This window comes from Motacilla alba, unplaced genomic scaffold (genome assembly GCF_015832195.1).
Source record: "Motacilla alba alba isolate MOTALB_02 unplaced genomic scaffold, Motacilla_alba_V1.0_pri HiC_scaffold_35, whole genome shotgun sequence".
Classification (NCBI taxonomy): Eukaryota; Metazoa; Chordata; class Aves; order Passeriformes; family Motacillidae; genus Motacilla; species Motacilla alba.
In genome coordinates, this window is record NW_024037447.1 from 1,634,103 (window position 1) to 1,655,694 (window position 21,592).

General features: G+C 56.0%; 3 protein-coding genes across 3 annotated transcripts; 2 read left to right on the forward strand and 1 right to left on the reverse strand.

The window, feature by feature from the left end:
• The first annotated feature begins 188 nt into the window (after positions 1 to 188).
• On the forward strand, positions 189 to 10,913 carry HNRNPUL2 (heterogeneous nuclear ribonucleoprotein U like 2). Its single transcript, XM_038126532.1, has 14 exons — positions 189 to 955; positions 3,510 to 3,630; positions 3,936 to 4,012; positions 4,558 to 4,697; positions 5,141 to 5,231; positions 5,493 to 5,605; positions 6,030 to 6,296; positions 6,588 to 6,710; positions 7,237 to 7,365; positions 7,673 to 7,841; positions 8,474 to 8,674; positions 9,385 to 9,470; positions 9,778 to 9,885; positions 10,521 to 10,913. Exons 1-14 carry the CDS (start codon positions 343 to 345, stop codon positions 10,587 to 10,589), a joined length of 2,307 nt encoding a protein of 768 aa, XP_037982460.1. The 5' UTR covers positions 189 to 342; the 3' UTR covers positions 10,590 to 10,913.
• Positions 10,914 to 13,506: 2,593 nt separating this feature from the next.
• GNG3 (G protein subunit gamma 3) lies at positions 13,507 to 15,924 on the reverse strand. The gene is made up of 3 exons (XM_038126622.1): positions 15,805 to 15,924; positions 15,064 to 15,169; positions 13,507 to 14,193 (listed from the first exon to the last, which is right to left on the reverse strand). The coding sequence occupies exons 2-3, from the start codon at positions 15,160 to 15,162 to the stop codon at positions 14,065 to 14,067; spliced, it is 228 nt and encodes a 75-aa protein (XP_037982550.1). The 5' UTR covers positions 15,163 to 15,169; positions 15,805 to 15,924; the 3' UTR covers positions 13,507 to 14,064.
• Positions 15,925 to 16,144: 220 nt separating this feature from the next.
• BSCL2 (BSCL2 lipid droplet biogenesis associated, seipin) lies at positions 16,145 to 21,403 on the forward strand. Its single transcript, XM_038126564.1, has 10 exons — positions 16,145 to 16,376; positions 17,724 to 17,983; positions 18,282 to 18,363; positions 18,704 to 18,847; positions 19,252 to 19,386; positions 19,674 to 19,771; positions 20,471 to 20,606; positions 20,691 to 20,736; positions 20,977 to 21,042; positions 21,133 to 21,403. Exons 2-10 carry the CDS (start codon positions 17,769 to 17,771, stop codon positions 21,303 to 21,305), a joined length of 1,095 nt encoding a protein of 364 aa, XP_037982492.1. The 5' UTR covers positions 16,145 to 16,376; positions 17,724 to 17,768; the 3' UTR covers positions 21,306 to 21,403.
• Positions 21,404 to 21,592: the final 189 nt, after the last annotated feature.

A 21,592-nucleotide genomic window follows, 5' to 3' on the forward strand; every position in this document is an offset into this window, starting at 1 on the left:
CGGCGGCGCAGGCGCGGCTGAGGCGGCGGCGGCGGGAGCGGGACGGGCCCGGCGATCGCTCCGCGCTCCGGCCGCCCCCTCCCCGCGCCAGCGGCGGCGGCCCCGCCTCGCGCTCTCGCTCTCTTCTCCCCTTCTCCCCCCCCCTCCTCTCCCGTCCCTTCTCCGCCCCCTTCCTTCCGCCCCTTCCCTCCCTCAGTCCCCGCCCCGCGGCCTCAGGCCCGGCCCGGCCTCGCGCTCCGGCCTCGGCGCCGCCGCCTCAGCGCGCCCGCGCTTCCGCTTCCCTTCCCCCCCCCCCCGGCCCGCGGCCCCTTCCCCCCCCCTTCCCCACACACCGGCCCCGCCATGGACGTGAAGCGGCTGAAGGTGACCGAGCTGCGGGCCGAGCTGGGCCGGCGCGGCCTGGACGCCCGCGGGCTGAAGGTGGAGCTGGCGCAGCGGCTGCAGGAGGCCCTGGACGCCGAGATGTTGGCGGCGGGGCCCGAGGAAGGCGGCGGCGGCGGCGGCGGGGGAGGCCCGGCCGCGGCCGCCTCGAGCTGCGCAGGGGAAGCGGGGCCGGCCGGAGGCCCGGGCGGGCGGCCCCACGGAGGGGATGAGGAGGAGGAGGAGGAGGAAGAGGAGGAGGAGGAGGAAGAGGAGGAGGAGGAGGACGAGGAAGCGCTGCTCGCCGATGAGGACGAAGCGGCCGCCGCGGCCCCCGAGGCGGCCCCGGCCCAGCCCGGCCCCCCCGGGGAGGAGGAGGAGGAGGAAGAGGAGGCGGCCCCGGCCGAGCCCGCGGGGTCGGAGCCGCTGCAGCCGCCGCAGGAGGAGGGAGCGGCGGTCGCGGCCGAGGCTGAGGCGGCCGAGGCAGGAGGAGGCGGCGGCGGCGGCGTGAACGGGGCCGAGCGGCCGCCGGAGGAGGCGCCCAGCGGGGATGAAGCGGCCGCGGCCGAGACCAAGGAGGAGGAGGCGGCGGCGGGTGAGCGATGGAGGAGAGCCGGGACCGGGGGGAGACCGGGAATGGGATCCCCGGGACCGGGAAAGGAGCCCCGACATCCTCGGGAGGGGAATCGGGGCCGGGAGGGAAACCGGGAAAGGAAACCCGGGAACCGGGAACAGGATCCCCAGAACCGGGAAAAGAACCCTGAGATCCTCGGGAGGGGAACCGGGAAAAGAAACCCAGGAACCGGGAACGGGATCCCCAGAACCGGGAAGAAAACCCCGAGATCCTCGGGAGGAGAACCGGGAACGGGAGGGGAACCGGGAAAGGAACCCCCAGAACCGGGAAAAGAACCTTGGGATGCTCGGGAAAAATCCCCGAAACCGGAAAAATAAAAAAAACGGGACCAAAGCGGGAAAGGCCCCCGGAGGCTCGGGAGAGACCCCTCAGAAAATTCCCATTTCCCCCAAAATCCCAATCTCGGCCCCATCCACATTCCCGGATTTTGGGTGATAAAATCGCGATAAAATCCCCAAAGCCCCGACAGGGAAATCGGGATGTGAGGGGAAAAAAGCGGGAAAAATTTGAATTCCAAACGATTTTTGTGGAGCCGCGGCTGAGGGGAACCGGGAACTGCGGATTCCGAGCTGGGCCTGGGGGAAAACTTGAGGGGAAAATGGCAAAATTGGGGTTTTTAGGGGAGAAATTTGGGCTGGGGGAAAAATCCTGATTTTTGTGAGGAAAAAATTCTGATTTTTTCCGGATTTCTGAGGGGAAAATCCTGGTTTTTGTGGATTTCTGAGGGAAAATTCTCAGTTTTGAGGAGAAAAATTTTGAATTTGGAGAACTAACGCAGGGGAAAGTGTTGGAAAATCGGGGGATTTGTTTTAAGGAGAAATCTCAAAGTTTGGGGAAAGTTTTGGGATTTTTGTGAGGAAAGTCTGAATTTCTGAGGGGAAAATTGTGCTTTTTGTGAGGAAAATTTTGATTTTTGAGGGAAAATCTTGATTTTTGATGAAAAATACTGATTATTTAAATTGGAAGATCCTGGGATTGAGGGGAAAATTCACATTTTGAAGGAAAAAAGTCTGATTTTTGATGTAAAATTCTGATTTTGGGATGATTTCTAGAGCTTGGATCAGAATTTTATTGGGATTGAAGTGAAATTATTCCAATTTTTTTCTGAAACTTCAATTTTTATGGGATTAGAGCTGAAAAATTTCCATTTTAGGTGGCTGGAAAAGTACAAAATCTTGGATTTTATGGGAAGAATTCCAAATCTTGAATTTTCAGGATTTTTTTGGCCAAACCAGGGAAAAATTTGGAATTTTTTGTGTTTCCTTGGATTTTCCTGTTGGATTTATTCAATTTTTTCATTTAGATTTTCCAGTTTTTAGTGACCCATTGGATCTCAAGCCAGAATTTTTCATTTTCCATGAAAAATCCCAGGGGAATTTTAATTTTTTAAAATTTTTAAGCATTTTGTGGCTTTTTTAACCATTGCAGGTGGGAAAATCCATTCAAACACCAAGAGTTTCATGGAAGTTTTTTATTTAATTCATTTTTGGAGAAAAAATGAAGATTTTTAGGAATTTTTCACCACTGTAAAAACTGGGAAAATCCAAATTCCTCGTGGGATGCTTTGACTGAAGGAAGATTTAAGGAAAAAATTAGAATTTTTATTCATTTTTTCACTATAAAACCCAAAAAATCCATTCAAGCTCCAAGATTTTCATTGAATATTTTGCTTTAATTTGATTTTCAAGCAAAAAACCCAAAATTTCAACCAATTTTTGTCACTCTAAAAGCTGAAAATTCATCAGAATTCCCAAGTTCCCCAGGAATGCTTGGCTTTAATTAACTGTGAAGGAGGAAAATGGAATTTAACCAGTCTTTGAGCTTCTGAAGGAAAGGAATCAAATCAACCTTTGGTACTTCCCTGGAACATTCAGGTTTAATTGGACTTTTAAGGCAAAAAAATGGAAATAAATCCCAATTTTAACCCTTTTTTTCCCTGGAAAATGGAAAAAAATTTCAAATTTTAATATTTTTTTTCCCCAGAAAAACGAAAATAACCCTGAATTTTAACCCTTTCTTTTCCCAAATGAATTTAAAGTAAATCCCGATTTTATCAGTTTTCCCCCAGAATAATGAAAATAAATTTGAATTTTAACCTTTTTCCTTCAGAAAAATGGAAATAAATCTGAATTTTGGTTTGTTTTTTTTTTTCTGTAGGAAAGGCTGGAAAAATTGGAATAAATCTGAATGTTAATCCTTTTTCCTTGGTAACATTAAATTAAATTCAAATTTTAACCCTTTTTTCCTTGGGAAGATGAAAATAAATCCAACTTTTAACTCTTTTTTTCTACAGAAAATGGAAATAAATTCAGATTTTTTTATTCCCCAGAAAAATCAGGAAATAAATCTGAATTTTAACCCTTTCTTGCCCAGGAAAATGCAAATAAATTGGGATTTTTCCCTGGGAAAAGGCAGAACTCCACCCCGATTCCCCGTGTCCGGGTTCCCTGCCGGAACCCCGGGGATTTTGGGATCCGGTCGACGAATGTGGGGTGAACTCAGGAACTGATTGCAGGGGAGGAGGAGGACAAGGCCAAGGCGGAGGCGGAGCGGCGCGGGCTGAAGCGGCTGCGGGACGAGAAGGACGAGCACGGGCGCGCCTGGCACGAGTTCCGCGAGGAGGCCTACAACAGCCGGTGGGGACGCCGGCGCCTCTGGGCCTGGGGAATTCCACTCTCATTTGGGGGGGGTTTTCCTGGTTTTTATTCTGATTTTTTTCCTGATTTTTTGGGGGGATTTTGGGATTTCCAGCTGGGAATTCCTGAGGATTTTGGACTTTCCTGGGGTTTTGGGTGTCCTGAAGATTGGGATCCCCGAGGCTTTGGGAGCCCCAAAATTTCCGAGGGATTTGGGATCTTCTGGAGGTTTCTCCACTCTGGATTTGGGATTTCCCCCCACTGGAATTTGGGATTTCCCCAAACTTTGCCATCTCCACCCCCAGATCCAAATCTCCGCCGCCGCCCGAGGAGGAGCCGCCCGAGGGGGAGGAGGACGAGACCCTGGTGATCCTGGACACCTGTACGGGACATTCGGGAATTTCTGGGAATTTCTGGGATCCATCAGGACATTTCCTTTAGGATTCAGGGATTTTGTTATTTATTGTGGAATTTGGGGCCAGTCGGGGGGAATTCATTGGGATTTGGGGAGGGATTTTGAGGCCATCTCGATTTTTTGGTGGAATTTTGGAATTTTTTGGGATGGTTTGAGGTGCGTTTGATTGATCCAAGGTGGATTTTGTGTAGAAATTCAGGAATTTTGGGATTTCAGGTGAGTTTGCCTCAATTCCAGGTGGAATTTTGGGATCATTTTGGTGATTTTTGTGCTGAATTCAGGGATTTTGATTGGATTTGGGGAGGGAATGAGGAATTCCAGGTGGATTTTTGGGAACTTTCAGAACTTGACCTGGATTCGGGCCACCCCAAGCTGAATTTTCAGAACGGTTTTCTCCGTTTTCCCTCTGCCGGCTCCCGGCCGGGATTCCGGGATAAGCCCCGGGAATTTTGTTCCGATGTGGCGGATCTGGGCCGGGCTTTGGGTTGGAATTTTGGAATTTCCCTCCCCAGACACGTCGGACCTGCAGTTCCGAGCCAGCCGGGACCGCTACGGGGGGCAGCCGCTCTTCTCCGAGCGCTTCCCGGGGCTCTGGGCCGGCGCCCGCAGCACCCACGGCGTCACCCGCGGCCGCGTCTGCTTCCAGGCCAAGGTGGGGGAAAATGGGGAAAAAATGGGAAAAAATATCCCTGGGGGGGCTGGGATTGCGCTGGGGGAGGAGGGAGGGGCGGGAAAGGGGATGTGGGGGGAGGTTTTTGGGGTTTTCGGGGCATTTTGGTGGGTGGGTTTGGGGGTTTTGGGTTTTTTTGGAAGAGTTTGGGGTTTTTTTTAGGTTTTTGGGGATTTTTGGGTGGGTTTGGGGTGGTTTCAAGGGGATTTGGGGGGAGTTTGGGGGTTTTTTGGAGTGTTTAGGGTTTTTCAGGGGGTTCAGGGGTATTTTGGGAGAGTTTGAGGGATTTTAGGTGCCTATTTGGGGTTTTTGGTGCCTGTTTTAGCAGCTTTTGGGTCTGTTTGGGTTTTTTGGGATTTCTTCTGCTGCTTTTTCCCTTTCCCTCCCCCATTCCCGGATTTTCTTATCCCCAAATTTCCCCTCAGGTGTCTCAGAACCTCCCGGGGAAGGAGGGGAGCTCCGAGGTGCCGCTGCTGCGGGTGGGCTGGTCCGTGGACTTCTCCCACTCCCAGCTGGGTGAGACCCCAAAGCCCTGAAATCCACCCCAAATCCATCCAGGATCCCAAAAATCCAGCCCAGGACTCCAAAATCCAGCCCAGGATCCCAAAATCCATGCAGGACCCCAGAATCCAGCCTTGAAGTCCATCTGGGATCCCGGAATTCGCCTTTTCCCACCCCAAAATTCCCTTTTTCATCCCCAAATCCCAGCAACGCTCTCCCAAATTCCCCTCCCACCCCAAATCCACCCCAAAATTCCCTTTTCTTGCCCTGTCCCAGGGGAGGACGAGTTTTCCTACGGCTTCGACGGGCGGGGGCTGAAGGTGGAAAACGGGAAATTCGAGGAATTTGGGGAAAGTTTTGGGGAAAACGACGTCATCGGCTGCTTCGCGGTGAGAGCGGGGAAATGGGGGAACCTGGGAGGTCCCGGAAAACCCTAAAAAACTGGGAGGAAAGTTGGGAAAATTGGGAGAAAATCTGGGAAAATCCTGAAAAATTGGGGGAAAATCTGGGAAAAGTGGGGGGAAACCTGGAAATTCCTGGAAGACTGGGGGAAAAGTTGGGAAAGTCCTGAAAGAGGGGAAAACTTGGGAAAATCAGGAAAAATAGGGGGAAAATTGGGAAAAAAACTGGGAACATCAGGAAAACTGGGAAAGTCAGGAAAAAATGGGGAAATCAGGAAAAAAGGAGGAAAATCAGGGGAAAAACGGGAAAAATCAGGAAAAATGGGGGGAAATCAGGAAAAAACGAGAAAAAGCCCCAAGGAGCAGCAGTGCAGGTGGGAAGGCTGTGGATTTTCCCCTCTGCTCCCTGCAGGACTTCGAGGGCGCGGAGCTGGTGGAGCTGTCGTTCTCCAAGAACGGGCAGGAGCTGGGCACGGCCTTCCGGGTGCCCAAGGAGGCGCTGGGCGAGCGGGCGCTGCTGCCCCACGTGCTGTGCAAGGGCTGCGCCGTGGAGCTCAACTTCGGGCAGCGCCCGGAGCCGCTGGCGCCGGTGCCCGACGGCTTCGTCTTCATCCACGAGATCCCCGCCACAGAGAGGGTCCGGACGCCCACGGGGCCCAAAAGCACCGAGGAGTGCGAGGTGGGGAGCTGGGGACCCACCCTGGGGATCCGGGGGATCTTTCTGGAGGTTCCCTGGGGTCCCGGTGGGACTGGTAGGAATGGTGGGGTTGGGTTTGCTGGGAATGAGGGCAGGGATCCACTGGGAATCCCGGCTCTGCTCCCTGTGCATCCGCTGGGAATCCCAGCGCCCCGTTCTCTTGTATCCGCTGGGAATTCCGTGCCCCGTTCCCCTGTCCCCCTGGGAATTCCGTGCCCCGTTCCCGTCCCCCCCGGTGACCCCTCTGTCCCATCGGGAACTCCGTCCCCGCAGGTGCTGCTCATGGTGGGGCTGCCGGGCTCCGGGAAGACGCAGTGGGCACAGAAACATTCCCAGGAGAACCGGGACAAGCGCTACAACATCCTGGGCACCGAGCGCGTCCTGCACCAGCTCAGGGTCAGCGGCCGCGGGATCCGTGGGATCCGTGGGATGGATGGGATTGACTGGGCAATGGGATGGGATCTTCCTCCTGCACCAGCTCAGGGTCATCAGAAAAACTGGGAATTCGGGCTGGGAATCATGGGATCCATGGGATAACGGGATCCATGGGAATCATGGGATAATGAGATCCATGGGATAATGAGATCCACGGGATCCATGGGATAACGGGATCATGGGATAACGGGATCCATGGGATAACAGGATCCAAGGATTATGGCATAATTGGATTGTGGGTTGGGATCTTTGTCCTGCACCAGCTCAGCGTGACGGAGGGGAAACAGGAATTCAGGGTGGGAATGGGAATGGGAGGATGGACTGGGAATAATGGGATTGATAGGATCGGGTAATGGGATTATGGGATGGCACAGATGGGAATTCTGGGGTGGGAATAACGGGATGGGATTTCTGGGATCCGTGGCCCAGCCTGGAGCTCCCCCGGCCCTTCCCGTCCCCGTGCTCATTCCCAAATTCCCGGCGGCAGACGCGGGGGCCGGAGCCGGAGGAGCTGGACGCCAAGAGCCGGGAGCTGCTGACTCAGCAGGCGGCGCAGTGCCTTAGCAAGCTGGTGCAGATCGCCCCCCGCGCCCGCCGCAACTTCATCCTCGACCAGGTACTCGCCCATAAATCCCCAGGCAATCCGGGATAGCCATACCAAAAAATGTGACATAACCGCCCCAGAAATCCAGGGAAAACACCTCAAAAAATCCCAGGAAAAGGCCCAAAAAAACCCCTGAAAAAACCCTTGCAAAAATCCTTCTAAAGCCCACCCAAAAAATCCGTGGAAGCACCCCCAAAAATCCCCATTCCTGATCCCAAATCCCCATTTTGCCCCGCCAACTCCCCATTTTGCCCCGCCAACTCCCCATTTTTCCCCCCAAATTCCCATTTTTCCCCCAAATTCCCATTTTTCCCACCAGTGCAACGTGTACAACTCGGGGCAGCGCCGGAAGCTCTCGGCCTTCAAGGGCTTCTCGCGCAAGGTCGTGGTGATCGTTCCCCCCGAGCCCGACTGGGAGCAGCGCCTGGAGCAGCGGCGCCAGGCCGAGGGCGACGACGTGCCCGAGTCCGTCATGCTGGAGATGAAGGGTGAGGGCAGGAATGGGGGAAGATGGGAAAAAATGGGGGAAAAGTCCATGGAAAATGAGGGGAAAATGGGGGAGAAAATCCCTGGGAAATAGGGGGAGAAAATGGAGGAAAAATCAGTGTGAAATGAGGAGGGAAATGGAGAAAATCCCTGGGAAATGAAGAAAAAATGGGGGAAAATCCCTGGTAAATAAGGGGGGAAATCTGTGGGAAATGAGAGGAAAAACGGGGGAATTCCCTGGAGAATGAGGAGGGAAACTGGGAAAATCCTTGGAAAATGAAACTACAGAGTTTTTCCATTTTTTGAGACTCGCAGTGTGGATTTCTCCTGGGTAAATTTTGGAATTCTCCTGTTTTTTGGCACTCAAGGAGGGGATTCTTCCCCATTTGTCAGGGATCACAGCGCAAATTTTTCCTGGATTTTTCCCAATTTTTTGGGACTGAATTTTTCCAGTTAATTCTGAAATTCCCCCCTTTTTGGCACTCACAGTGAGAAATTTTCCCCCTTTTTTAACCACCCAAAACATGAATTTTCCCCCATTTCTCACGCCTCCCAGCACCGATTTTCCCCCGGTGAATTCTGCCTTTTTCCCCCGTTTTTGACCCGAATTTTCCACTTTTCCCCCGTTTCCCAGCCAACTACTCGATCCCGGAGAAGAGCGAGTACGTGGACGAGGTTCTGTTCGGGGAGCTGGGCCGGGACGAGGCGGCGCCGCTGGTGCTGCGCTGGAAGGAGGAGGCGCGGAAGCAGCTGCCGCCCTCGGAGAAGCGCGGGAACCGCCGCAACAACCGCAACAAGCGCAACCGGCAGAACCGCAACCGCGGCCAGGGCTACGGTCAGGGGCAGGAACGGGGGGAAAACGGGATACAGGGGGGGAAAACGGGGGGGAAAACGGGATACACGGGGAGGAAACGGGGGGAAAACGGGATACACGGGGAGAAAACGGGGGGAAAACGGGATACACGGGGATAAAATGGGGAGAAAACGGGATAAACGGGGAGAAAATGGGGAAAAACGGGATACACGGGGATAAAATGGGGAGAAAACGGGATAAACGGGGAGAAAATGGGGGATAAACAGGGAGAAAGGGGATAAACGGAGAATATGGGGAAAAAGGGGAAAAAATGGGATAAATGGGGAGAAAATGGGAAAAAAATGGGATAAAAATGGAATAAGACAGAGTAAAAATGGGATCTAGGGAGGGAATGCTGGGATATGGAGTGGGAATTTAGGGATGTGGGAGGGAGAAAAAGGGATGGGGTTTGGAAGGGGTATCAGATGAGTTTTGGGCAGAGTTTGAGGGATTTTGTGCTGGATTTGGGATGGGTTTTAGACTGGATTTGATGAGGGTTTGGGTTGGGCTTCGGGCTGGATTTGAGAGGTTTGGGCTGGGTGTTGGGCAGGATTTGAGGAGTTCTGAGTGGGATCTGTGTGGGATTTGGGCTGGATTTGAGGGATTTTGGGCAGGTTCTCTGCGGGATCTGGGGACGTTCCCGTTCCTGTTCCCGATCCCGGTTCTGATCCGTTCCCGTTCCGGTCCCGCAGTCGGGGGGCAGCGCCGGGGCTACGACAGCCGCGTCTACGGGGGCCAGCAGCAGCCGCAGTACTGGGGGCAGCCCGGCAACCGCGGGGTGAGCGCTCTTCCAGAACCTTCTGGAACCTTCCAGGCATTCCCGGGGCATTTCCAGACCGCTTTTGGGCATTTTTGGGGCCTTTCCCACTCTTTGACTGTTTTCTGGCTGTTTCCTGTTGCTTCTTGCTCATTCCGGGCAGTTCTGGGGCATGAACTCATTTAAAGTGGGTTGAACTGGGTTTTTTCTGGTTTGGACTGGTTTTTTACGGATTTTTAAGGATTTTTTACCATCCTTTCCTGGTTTGTCCTTGTCTGAACTGGTTCTGACTGGTTTGTACTGGTTCTAACTGGTCCCCTGCCCCCAGGGCTACCGGAACTTCTACGAGCGCTACCGGGGCTACGACGATCGGTTCTACGGCCGCGACTACGACTACAACAGATACCGCGACTACTACCGGCAGTACAACCGCGAGGTGCGGCCGCAGCCGGGGCTTACACCCGGCTTAAACTGGGGTTTACACTGGGGTTAAACTGGGGTTACACTGGGATCTACACCGGGGTTAAACTGGGGTTACACTGGGGTTAAACTGGGGTTACACTGGGGTTACACTGGGATCCACACTGGGGTTACACTGGGATCTACACCGGGGTTACACTGGGATCTAAACTGGGGTTAAACTGGGATCTAAACTGGGATTTACACCGGGGTTAAACTGGGATCTAAACTGGGGTTAAACTGGGGTTAAACTGCGATTTAGGCCGGGGTTACTCCAGGTTGGAAAACGACCCAGAAATGACCAATTCCAACGGGAACATTGGGGTGAAATTTGGGGAATTTGGGAGTGAAATTTGGGGGCATTTAGGGTGGAATTTTGGGGTGAAATTTGGGGAATTTTGGGGTGAAATTTGGGGAATTTTGGGGTGAAATTTGGGGAATTTTGAGGTGAAATTTGGGGATTTTTGGGGTGAAATTGGGGGAATTTTGAGGTGAAATTTGGGGGTTTTTGGGCAAACCCAGCAGGTGTTTTTTGGGGGGGTTCTCTGTGTGGTTCTGGCCTCCCAGTTTGCCCAGTTTAACCAGTAACCCCTCCCCGCTGCTCTCCCCCAGTGGCAGAACTACTACCAGGACAGAGACCGGTACTACAGGAACTACTACGGCTACCAGGGCTACCGGTGAACCCCGGCCCATCCCAAAATATTCCCGAAAATTTTGGGGAGGTGGGGGAGGGGCAGGGGGGGAGGGGAGGGAAAAAAAAAAGGGGAAAAAAAACGGGGAGGGGGGAGGGGCTGGAAAAAAAAACCACAAAAAACAACGGGGGGGGAGGGGGAGGAGAAAAGAGAGGAAAAAAGTCAAAAAAAAAAAGGGGGGAGAAAAAAGGCAAAAAAAAGGCAAAAAAAAAAAAGATGGAAAATGTAAATTTTTTTTTAAAGTTTGTTGAAAGAATTTTGTTGTAATTGTATAAAAAAAGCGCAAAAAAAAAAGAGGGAAAAACAAGAAAAATCCGGGTGTTGGCGGCAGGGGAGGGGCGGGGGGAGGGGAGGGCCCCCAAAATCCAAACTCGCCCCTCCCCCACCCCCAGCCCCGGGCGGAGGAGGCGAAATTTGGGGGGGAAAATGGGAAAAAAGGGGAAAATTTCCCTTCCTGAAGGCGATTCAGGGGGTGGGGGAGGGGTTTGGGGGAAAAAAAGGGGGGAAGGGGCAAAAAATTCCCCCCAAAATCTTCCCCTCCCCCCCCTTCCATCGCCCTGGAAAATGTTGGGAGAGTTTTGGGGGATTCCGATGGAATTTGATGAATTTTGGGGAGATTTTGGGCAATTCTGGGGGAATTCCCAGGGAAAAATGGGGGCTGGGCACTGGGGGGGACCCCAAACCCTCCCCTCCCCCCCTCGGGGGGTTGTTAATTGCTGATAATGAGGAGGTTTTAATTAATTAATAATTAATCTTCATGGGGGCCTTGGTTAATTAACAGGCCTGTTATTAATTGGGTTTCCTTTATTAATCTCTAATTAATAGCTCATTATTTCATTAATGGTTCCTTAATTATCAGGGGATCTCCATTAATTAATGGGGCTCTTTGTTAATTAATGGAGCCCCTAAAATTAGGGGTTTTACCTTTAATTTTGGGGATTTTGGGGAGGATTTTGGGACTTTTTGGGGTTAATTTTTGGGGCGTTTTCAGGGGAATTTGGGTTTTTTATTATTTTATTTTTAAGGGGTTTTTTTCCTTCATAGATTTTGTTCCTCGAGGGTTTTTTTTCCCTTTTTTCTTTGGCATTTTGGGGATTTTCCCTCCTCCCCTCCCCCCATTTCCCATCCCCCAGCGTGAGAAAACACCCCCCCAAAAAAACCCCAAATTTGGGAAATTTTTTGGAGGGGGTGGAGGGGGCGGCGCTGCCGCCGCTTTCGGAGCTTTTCGGGTCCTTTTTCAAATAAAACAAAAACGCCAAAAAAAAAAAAAAAATCATTAAAAACCCCAAAACCAACCAGGAAAATCCCTGAAAAATTCCCTTTTTTTTTTCCCCGGGGTTTTGGGGGTCCCTCCCCCCGGTTTCCCCTCCCCCCTTTCTCGTGGTCGTTCCTTCCGTCTTTTGGGGGTCGAAAATGACAAAAAAAAAAAAAAAAATTCCCCAAATTCCGCCGCCCCCCCCCGAGGTGGGGGAGGGGCGGCCTCGACTCCCACCCCTCCCCCCGCCCCCTCCCCCCAGGCCGTGTCGGGCGGTTTTGTCCCTTTTTAGAAATAAAGAAAATTCGCTTGAGCCCAGGGCGGCCTCGGGTGGTGTTTGTGGGTTAGGACGGGGTTTAAAACGCGTTTGGGGGAGTTAAAACCGACTCTATGGGGTTAAAATCGGGTCTGGGGGTTAAACTTGGCTTAAAGTAGGCCTTGAGGAAGGCTGGAATTGGGTCTGGGGGTAAAAATTTGGTTTACGGGATTAAACTGGGTCTGGGGGGTTAAACTTGGTTAAAACGAGGTTGGAGGGGTTCAAACTGAGATGGAGTTAGAATTAGGGTCGGTGGGAGGGGGCTTAAAACTGAACTGGGGGGTTAAACTGGGTTTAGAGGAAGTTTGGGGCTTAAACTCGGTCCTGGTGCTGGTTTAGGGGCTTAAGCCCAGCTCCGGGTCTGGTTATTGAGTTTAAACCCGGTTGGTTTTGGGGTTAAACCCGCCTGGCTCTGGGGTTAAACCCAGTCCTGAGAGCGAAGCTGGGCCGGCTTTGAGGAGCTGGGCTGTGTTCGGCTGTTTTGGGGCCTGGCCTTAGGCCTGGGTCTGGTTTTAACCTTTGGGCCTGACTGGGGGCTCCAGACCCGCTTCTGGGCCTGTTTCTGAGGCCGCTGTGGAGCCGCAACGTCTTTAAGGTAAAGCTCGGCTCAAAACCGAGAATTAATTACAATAATTAAAGGTTTAATGACTTTGTTTCCCTCTTGCGCAGGCCGGGCCTGCTCCGAGGCTCCAGACCGGGGCTCGGTTGCCATGGCAACCAGGCGGGCTGTGGGCGCCGCCATCTTGGCTGCGGCCGGCGATGACGTGGCGGGGAAGGGGGGAGGGGATAACGGGGGGTCCCCCTCCCCCCACGGGGTGTTTTGGGGGGTCCCGGGTGGGGGAGAGGCTCCCTCGGGGGCCGGGGGCGTCCTCAGAGCCCCCCTGGGTCCCTTCTCCCTCCCACCGCCATTTTGGGTGCTGGGAGGGTCCATCTTGGGGCGGCCGGGGGTGCAGCGTGCATGCGCGGGTGTCATGGCGGCGTCCGTGGGATGGTGCGGGCGCCGCCATGTTGGGTGTGGGGCGCTGAGGGGCAGCTCTTCCTCCTTTTCCTTCCTCTTCCTCCTCCTCTTCCTCATTTTTCTTCCTCCTCCTCCTTCTCCCTCTTCCTCCCTCTGTTTTCCTTCCTCCCTTTTCTTCCTTCCTCTTCCTCCAGACCCCAAATTCTTCTCTCTGCCCCCCCCACTCCCTCCCCCCATCCCCGCACCCCAAATCCCCATCCAAAATTCCCCTCCCCCCCAGTGATTTTGGGGAACCCCCCTCTCCCACCCAATTTTTCCCCCCTCCCCCCCCCTCCAGTCCCGTTTTTCTGGAGATTCCCAAAACGGTCCCGGCCCCATCTGTGCCGCCAAGTGTTTATTTGGGGGAAGGGGGGCACCCCCAAAGTGGGGAACCCCCCCTTTAACCCCCCCGGGGGCCCCTCAGAGCCGAAATCGGGTGGGGGTTGGTGCTGGGGACGGGGAACCCCCCGAGTTTGGGGTGGGGGAGGTGAGAGATGAATTTTTGGGTGTGGCCTGAAGTTTGGGGGGGTTCCAATTTTGAGGAGGAGGGTGGGGAGTGATGGGGGGAGGGGGAATTTGGGGTAATTTTAGGGGGTGTCCCCCTGCCCCCATTCCAGAACCTTCCCCGAGTCCATCCTTGAAGCCTTTTTGGGGTGGGGGGACCCCCAAACCCCCCCCAAAATCCCCCAAATTCTGAGCTGGGACCACCCCAGGGCTTTTTGTGGGGGGTCCCCAATTTAGGGGGGAGGTCCCAGCTGTGGGGGGGACCCCAAAACCCCCAAATTAAGCCCCACCCCCCTCATTTCCACCTCATTTTTGGGGTGAAATCGGCCTTAAATTTTACGGGGGTGACCCAAAATGGGGGGGGGGGGGGCTCCCAAAATTTTTTGGGGGGTTCAGAGGAGGGCGCAGAAGAATTTCTTCTCGCGGAAGGGATTCTCGGAGGTGGGCACGGGCGTGAGCAGGGGGTCCTCGCAGGCGTGCGCCTCGCAGTAGCTCAGCAGCTCCGCGGCCGCCTTGGACACCTGGGGTGGGGAAAAACGAGATCAGGGACCCCAAAAACACGCGTGGGAACACCGAAAATATACCCAGAGCCCCCAAAATGCACCTGGAAACCCCAAAATACACCTCGGAACCCCAAAAATGCACCTGGAAACCCCAAAATACACCTAGGAACCCCAAAAATGCACCTGGAAACCCCAAAATACACCTCGGAACCCCAAAAATGCACCGGGAAACCTGAAAATACATCTGGAACCCCAAAAATGCACCTGGAATCCCAAAAAACACACCTGGAACCCCTGGACTACACCTGCAAACCCCAAAAATTCAACTGGAACTCCCCCAAAATCCCCTGAATTCCCAGATCCCACCTGGAATTTCTAAACCCATCTCTGGAACCCCAAATCCTGCCCTTGTCCCCCTTCCAAATCCTCATTTTTTACCCCCCCTAAATCTTATTTTAACCCCTCAAATCCCCTTTAAATCCCCTGAAATCTCATTTTTCCCCCCTAAATCCCATTTAAATCCGCCCAAATCCCTTCTCACCCCCCCATATCTCCCTCACCCACCCGACCCCTCAAAATCCCCATTCTTCAGCCATAATATCTTTAAACCCTCCTCAAATCCACATTTTTCCCAATTTCTCTTCACTTATTTCACATTTTTTCCCTGTTTTCCCCCCAATTTTTTCCTGATTTTTCCCCCATTTTCCTTTATTTTTCCTCAATTCCCCCCCCCATTTTCCCCTGTTATTTTTCCCATTTTCCCCCCATTTCTTCCTCATTTTCCTCCCATTATTTCCCCTTCCCCCCCCCCCCCATATTTTACCATTTCCCCCCCGATTTTCCCCATTTCCCCCCCGTTTTTCCCCATTTTCCCCGTTTTCCCCAGACCTTGACCCGGCACAGGCTGGCCTCGATCTTCAGCTGCTCCACCATTTTCCGGGCCTGGCCCACGCTCAGGGTGCTGCTGGGGGGGGGCTCGCCCTTCATGGGGGGGCTGCGGGGGCACCCCCAAATTTGGGAACCCCCCCAAAAACCAAAAACCCCGAATTCAAAAAAAAACCAACCCCAAAAAATCTCCCAAAAATAAAAAACCCCACAAAAAATCCCCCATAAATGCGATTTTTCCCCTCTAAAAAAAGCCTCTTCCCCAAAAATCAGATTTTCCCCTCAAGCCAAAATTTAGGTCCCTCCGAAAAACCAATAACCCCCAAAAAACTAAAAAAAAACCAACCCCAAAAATTAAAAAAAACCACCCAAACCAAAAATTCATAATATCCACCCCAAACCCCCAATGAAAACGGTGTTTCCCCCCCAAACCCTCCTGGAAAAATCCCAAATTTTTCCCCACCCACAAATCCCCCCCAAATATCCCAAATTTCCGCCCCCAAATTTTCCCCCCCAATTCCCCCCTCCCCAAAATTCCCCCAATTTTCTCCCCCGGACCCCAAAACTCCCAAATTTCAGCCCCCAGAAATCCCAATTTTCCCCCCAACCCCCCTCCCCCCCCCTTTTCTCCCCAAATCTGCCCTACCCCCCCCAAAATCCCCGCGGGTTTTGCCCCTCCTCCCACCCCAAATCCCCTCCCCCACCCCCCGGGACCCCCCAAAATCCCCCCCGCCCCTCCCCCACCTGTGCAGGACCCGCGGCCGCTCCGGTCCCGGCGATGCTCGGAGGGGGCGGGGCCTGAGGGTGGGGGAGGGGAGGGCGCCACGCCCTTGCCCCTCCCCCCATTTCCCCCCTCCCCAATTTTGGGGCGCCTCAAACCCCCCCCCCCCCCCCCCATCCTTATAAAAACGGGGAAGGGGCGCACGCTGGGGGAGGGGCGATGTTAATGGACCCCCCCCCCCAATTTTTGCCCCCCCCCAAACCCTCCCAGCCCCTCCCCCAAACCCCCCAGACTCCGCCCACCCCCTTGGGACCCCCCCAATTCCCCCCGGGACCCCCAAAAATCCCCCCAAAATCTCCGTTGCCATGGAAACGGGGCGGGGCCCGGCGGGGCCGCAGTGGGAGTGGCTATGGGCGGGACCAGCGCGGGCGGGCCCGCAGTGGGCGGAGCCAATGAGCAGCGGTTAAATAATGAAGGGGCGGGGTTAAGTGAAGTCTGACCAATGGGGTGAGGAGTGGGCGGGGCTTGCGGCCGGAAGCGGCGGAGTTGTGGGCGTGGCCAGGGCGTGGCGGGAAGCGAGAGGCGCCGGCGTTCGGTAAGGAGCCCCAAAAAGTCCCGAAATTGCCCCAAAAATCCTCCCCGAAAACCCCAAAATTCTCCTTAAAAACCGCCGGAATCGCATTCGCCACCCTCGAAAACCCCCTGGACCCCCTTGGGGAGCCGAAATTCCACCAAAATTCCCTCAGAAACTCCTCGGGAACCCCAAGAATTCCCGCCGGGACCCCGAAATTGGCCCCAAAAATCCCAAAATTCCCCCAGAAATTGCCCAAAAATCCACCCCGGGACCCCAAATCCCCGAGATCCCCCGCGGGTTTCGCGGCTGGGGGAGGAATTTTTGGAACCCCCCCCCAATTTTGGGGTGGGGGAGGGGTGGGGACGCGGCCCTCCCCCCCCCCCCCGCCCCTCCCCCCCCTCACCCCTGCCCCGAATTCCGGGTTTTGGGGTGGGGGAGGGGATTTGGGGGTCCCGAAGGGAATTTTGGGGTGGTGGAAGGGATTTGGGCGATTCCTGAAAGATTTTGGGGGGGTCTGGAGAAGGAATTTCGGGGAAAATCCCAAATTTTGGGGCTGGAGAGGGAATTTTGGGGAGGCAATTTTGGGATTTCCTCAGAGATTTTAGGAATGGGGCCAGAATTTTTGGGAAGGAATTTGGGCGTTCCCCCGCAGATTTTGGGGTTGGAGAGGGAGAATTTCGGGAAGGGAAATTAGGGATTGTCCCACAGATTTTGGGGTGGGAGAGGGAATTTTGGGGAGGGAATTTTGCGATCATCCCACAGATTTTAGGAATGGGGTGGGAATTTTGGGAAGGAATTTTCGGGATGGAATTTTGGGATTTTCCCACAGATTTTGGGGTGGGGGAGGGAATTTTGGGGCCGGAATTTTGGGGTGAGGAAGAGAATTCTGGGGAAGGAATTTTGGGGTTGGGAAGGGGGAATTTTGGAGTTCCCCCCCAGATTTTGGGGTTGGGATTTTGGGATCATCCCACAGATTTTGGGGTCGGGGCCGGAATTTCTGGGAGGGAATTTTGGGGATGGAATTTTGGGATTTTCCCACAGATTTTGGGGTGGGGGAGGGAATTTTGGGGCCGGAATTTTGGGGTGAGGAAGAGAATTCTGGGGAAGGAATTTTGGGGTTGGGAAGGGGGAATTTTGGAGTTCCCCCCCAGATTTTGGGGTTGGGATTTTGGGATCATCCCACAGATTTTGGGGTCGGGGCCGGAATTTCTGGGAGGGAATTTTGGGGATGGAATTTTGGGATCTTCGCACAGATTTTGGGGGTGGGGGAGGGAATTCCGGGCCCGGATTTTGGGCCTTCCTCCGCGGTGGGGGCGGGGCGCTGCCCCTCCCCCCTTAACCCCTCCCCTCCCCCCTCTCTCCCCGCAGCTCCTCCCCCTCCCATGGGGTTCCCCTCCCCTCCCCCCTCCCGCCATGGCTCCGGGGGGGTTCCCCGCGGCCCCGCCCCCCCCGCTGCTCACCTGGGGGGCTCAGGTGGGGCGGGGGGCGCGGCGGGCGCTGCTGCGGGGGGCGCTGGGGCTGAGCCTGGCGCTGCTGCTGCTCTGGGCCTCGCTCTTCCTCTACGGCTCCTTCTACTGGGCCTACCTGCCCGCAGCCGCCGTGCTGCGCCCGCTGCACCTGGCCTTCAGGTGAGGGGGGACGGGCTGGGGGGGCTCAGGTGCGTCTGGGAGGGGTTTGGGGGGGTTGGGTGGGGCCGGGAGGGGTTTTGGGGGGGTTTGGGTGGAGCCAGGTGGGGCCGGGAGGGGTTTTGGGGGGATGTGGGTGCGTCCAGGTGTGTCTAGGTGTGGTTTTTGGGGGGTTCGGGTGTGCCCAAGTGTGTCCAGGTGGGGCTGGCAGGGCCTTGGGGGGGCTCAGGTGTGTCCGGGAGGAGTTTTGGGGGTTCGGGGCCGGATTTCGCGGCCCTGAGCTCGGTTTTGGTCCCCCCAGGTCGGACTGTGAGAGCCCCGGGCCCGAGCTCTGCTCCTTCCCCACGGCCAACGTGTCCCTGCTGGGCGAGCACCGCGAGAAGGTCCCGGAAACCCCAACGTCCGGGGGGATTGGGGGGGAGAGGGGCGCGGGAACACCCCGGAAATGTGGGGGTTTGGGGCTGGGGAGGGGCTGAAAATATCCCAATCTGGGGGGGGGGATGTGGGGCCAGAATGTGCTGAAAATGTCCCAAAAATGCCGCTCCCAAGTGGGCCCCCAGGGGCTGCTCTACGGGCAGGCGTGCCCAGGTGTGCCCAGGCATGCCCAGGTGTGCCCAGGTGTGCCCAGGTGTATCCCAGGTGTATCCCAGGTGTGCCCAGGTGTGCCCAGGTGTATCCCAGCTGTGCCCAGGTGCCCCCAGCCATGCCCAGGTGCCCCCCCAGGTGCTGCTCTACGGGCAGCTGTACCGGATCTCGCTGGAGCTGGAGCTGCCGGAGTCGCCGGTGAACCGCGAGCTCGGGATGTTCATGGTGGCCCTGACCTGCTACGGCCACGGCGGGAAACCGCTGGCCACGGCCGAGAGATCGGTACCGGGGGAACTGGGAATGGACTGGGAGTGAACTGGGAATGAGCTGGGAACGAACTGGGAACGGGAGCTCGGGATGTTCATGGTGAAACCGCTGGCCACGGCCGAGAGATCGGTACTGGGGAAACTGGGGGAACTGGGAATGGACTGGGAATGGACTGGGAATGGGAATGGGACTTTGCAGCAGGATTTGGGGTCTGAGATGGGATTGGAAGGCTCTGGGGCTGGATTTGGGGTCTCTGGGCTGGGTTTGGGGTCTCTGGGCTGGGTTTGGGGTCTCCGGGGTGGGTTTGGGGTCTCCGGGATGGGTTTGGGGTCTCCGGGGTGGGTTTGGGGTCTCTGGGGTGGGTTTGGGGTCTCTAGGGCTGGGTTTGGGGTCCCAGCCAGGATTTGGGGTCCCCCCAGGCCATGCTGCACTACCGCTCGCGGCTGCTGCGGGCCCTGCACACCGCGGCCTTCGCCGGCCTCTTCCTCAGCGGCTTCGCCGAGCAGAGCCAGACCCTGGAGCTGGAGCTGATGGCGCGCTACCGCGAGGACCCCGTGCGTCTGGGGGGTCCTGGGGGGGTCTCAGGGGGGATTTGGGGAGTCCCGCTGGGATAGAAAAGCCCCAAATGCTGCAGGCGGAGCCGCTCAGGTGCTGCTGGGAGGACCTGAGGGGTTTGGGGGGGTCCTTGGGGGGATTTGGGGGGTCCTGGGGGGGTTTATGGGCTCCCAGTGGGATTTGGGGGCTCCCAGTGGGATTTGGGGGTTCCCAGGGGTATTTTGGGGGGCACCAGGGTGGTCTGGGGGTATTTTGGGGGTCCCTGACCCCCGTGCCCCCTCCGCAGTACACGCCCACCGTGGGGGCTCTGGTTGAGATCCGCAGCCGGCGCGTGCAGCTCTACGGGGCGCGGCTGCGCGTGCACGCGCACTTCAGCGGCCTCAGGTACCGCGGCCCAAACCCGGCCTAAACCCGGCCTAAACCTGCCCTAAACCTGCCCCGAACCTGCCCCAAACCTGCCCTGAACCTGCCCCAAACCCTGCCCTAAACCTGCCCTAAACCTGCCTTGAACCTGCTCCAAACCCTGCCTTGAACCTTCCCCAAACCTGCCCTAAACCTGCCCCGAACCTGCCCCAAATCTGCCCCAAACCTGCCCCAAACCCTGCCCCAAACCTGCCCCAAAACCTGCCCTAAACCCGGCCTAAACCTGCCCCGAACCTGCCCTGAACCTTCCCCAAACCTGCCCCAAAACCTGGCCTAAACCTGCCCCAAAACCTGCCCTAAACCCAGCCTAAACCTGCCCTAAACCTGCCCCGAACCTGCCCCAAACCTGCCTTGAACCTGCCCTAAACCTGTCCCAAAACCTGGCCTAAACCTGCCCCAAACCTGCCCTAAACCTTTGTCACACCTGTCACACCTGTCTCATCATTCACATCTGTCTGGGTGTCACAGCTGTGCCACACCTGTCCCTGTCACACACCTGTCCCTGTCACACCTGTGCCACACCTGTCCCTGTCACACACCTGTCCCTGTCACACCTGTGTCACACCTGCCACACCTGTCTCACCATTCACATCTGTCTGGGTGTCACACCCGTGTCACACTCATGCCACACCCGTGCCACACCCGTGTCCCTGTCCCCAGGTACCTGCTGTACCACTTCCCGCTGACCTCGGCCGTGCTGGGCGTGGCCGGGAACTGGACCCTCCTGGCGCTGCTGACGCTGGGGGGGTACCTGCAGTGGGGGAGGGGCCCCCGCAGGCTCCGCCCCCCCGCCCAGGTGAGCCGCGGTGGGGGAGGGGCTCGGGCATCGCCCCCTCCCCCAGAGCTGAGCTCACCGGAGCCCCTCCCCCACCTCCGACAGGAGCGGCCGAGCCAGGGAGGAGCCCCCGGGGTGGGGGAGGGGACAGGTGAGAAGGGAGGGGACAGGGGAGGGGGGAGGGGCAGCGGGATTCAGCGGAAATTTGGGGAAGTTTTGGGAGGATTTGAGGATTTTTGGGGTGAATTTTGGGAGAATTTGGGGGGAATTTTTGGAGGGATTTGAGGGAGATTTGGGGCAAATTTGGGAGGGATTTGCAGGAGGAATTTTGGGGATTTTTTTGGGAGGTTTTGGGGTTCAAGGTGATTTTTTTCCCCACCCCCACCCCCAGATCTTTCAGCCTCCCCCCAGAATTCGGAGGAGCCCGAAGTCGTGGGAGCTGCGGAGCCCAGCCCAGGTGGGGGAGGGGCTGCGCCCCCAAATCCCCCAAAACCCTGTGGGGGGAGGGGCCGTGGTTTGGGGGTTCTGACTGCCCCTCCCCCCTTAGAGCCCCCCCTACTCAGCGCCGCCCCCAAGGAGGAGGAGGGGCAGGAGGAAGAGGAGGAGGAGGAGGAAGAAGGGGGGGAGAGGCGCGAGGAAGAGGGGGGCACCCCCACGCCCCTCCCCCTCCCTATGGACGGCCCCTCCCCCCGCCAGCGGCACGTCTGCTCCAGCTCCTGAGCCCCTCCCCCACCCCCCCCACCCCCCGAATTTTGGGGGTTGTTAATAAAGGCTTGGACCCCTCCCCCACTCCCCAAAAATGAGTTGGGATTTATTTGGGATGGGGGAGAGGCGGGAGAGAGCCGGGATCCCCCAATTCCCCCCCCCCCCGGAGCCCAAAAATGCCCAAAATTCCTCCCCATTTCCCCCAGCATCCCCCCAGATCCTCCCCAGAATTTCCCCCCGCAATCAACCCAAACACAATCTGGTCTAAATTTAGGAATTTGGGGGTTTTTTTGGGTATTTTT

Bases quoted from the DNA above. Each gene is read 5' to 3' on its own strand.
- GNG3 (XM_038126622.1), bottom strand. From the start codon at position 15,162: ATGAAGGGCGAGCCCCCCCCCAGCAGCACCCTGAGCGTGGGCCAGGCC. The intron at 14,194-15,063 runs GTCTGGGGAAAA...TCCCCACCCCAG, and splicing joins CCAGCCTGTGCCGGGTCAAG to GTGTCCAAGGCGGCCGCGGA.
- BSCL2 (XM_038126564.1), top strand. From the start codon at position 17,769: ATGGCTCCGGGGGGGTTCCCCGCGGCCCCGCCCCCCCCGCTGCTCACC. The intron at 18,364-18,703 runs GTCCCGGAAACC...GTGCCCCCCCAG, and splicing joins TGGGCGAGCACCGCGAGAAG to GTGCTGCTCTACGGGCAGCT. The intron at 21,043-21,132 runs GTGGGGGAGGGG...CTCCCCCCTTAG, and splicing joins AGCTGCGGAGCCCAGCCCAG to AGCCCCCCCTACTCAGCGCC.
- HNRNPUL2 (XM_038126532.1), top strand. From the start codon at position 343: ATGGACGTGAAGCGGCTGAAGGTGACCGAGCTGCGGGCCGAGCTGGGC. The intron at 7,366-7,672 runs GTACTCGCCCAT...TTTTCCCACCAG, and splicing joins GCAACTTCATCCTCGACCAG to TGCAACGTGTACAACTCGGG. The intron at 9,886-10,520 runs GTGCGGCCGCAG...GCTCTCCCCCAG, and splicing joins ACCGGCAGTACAACCGCGAG to TGGCAGAACTACTACCAGGA.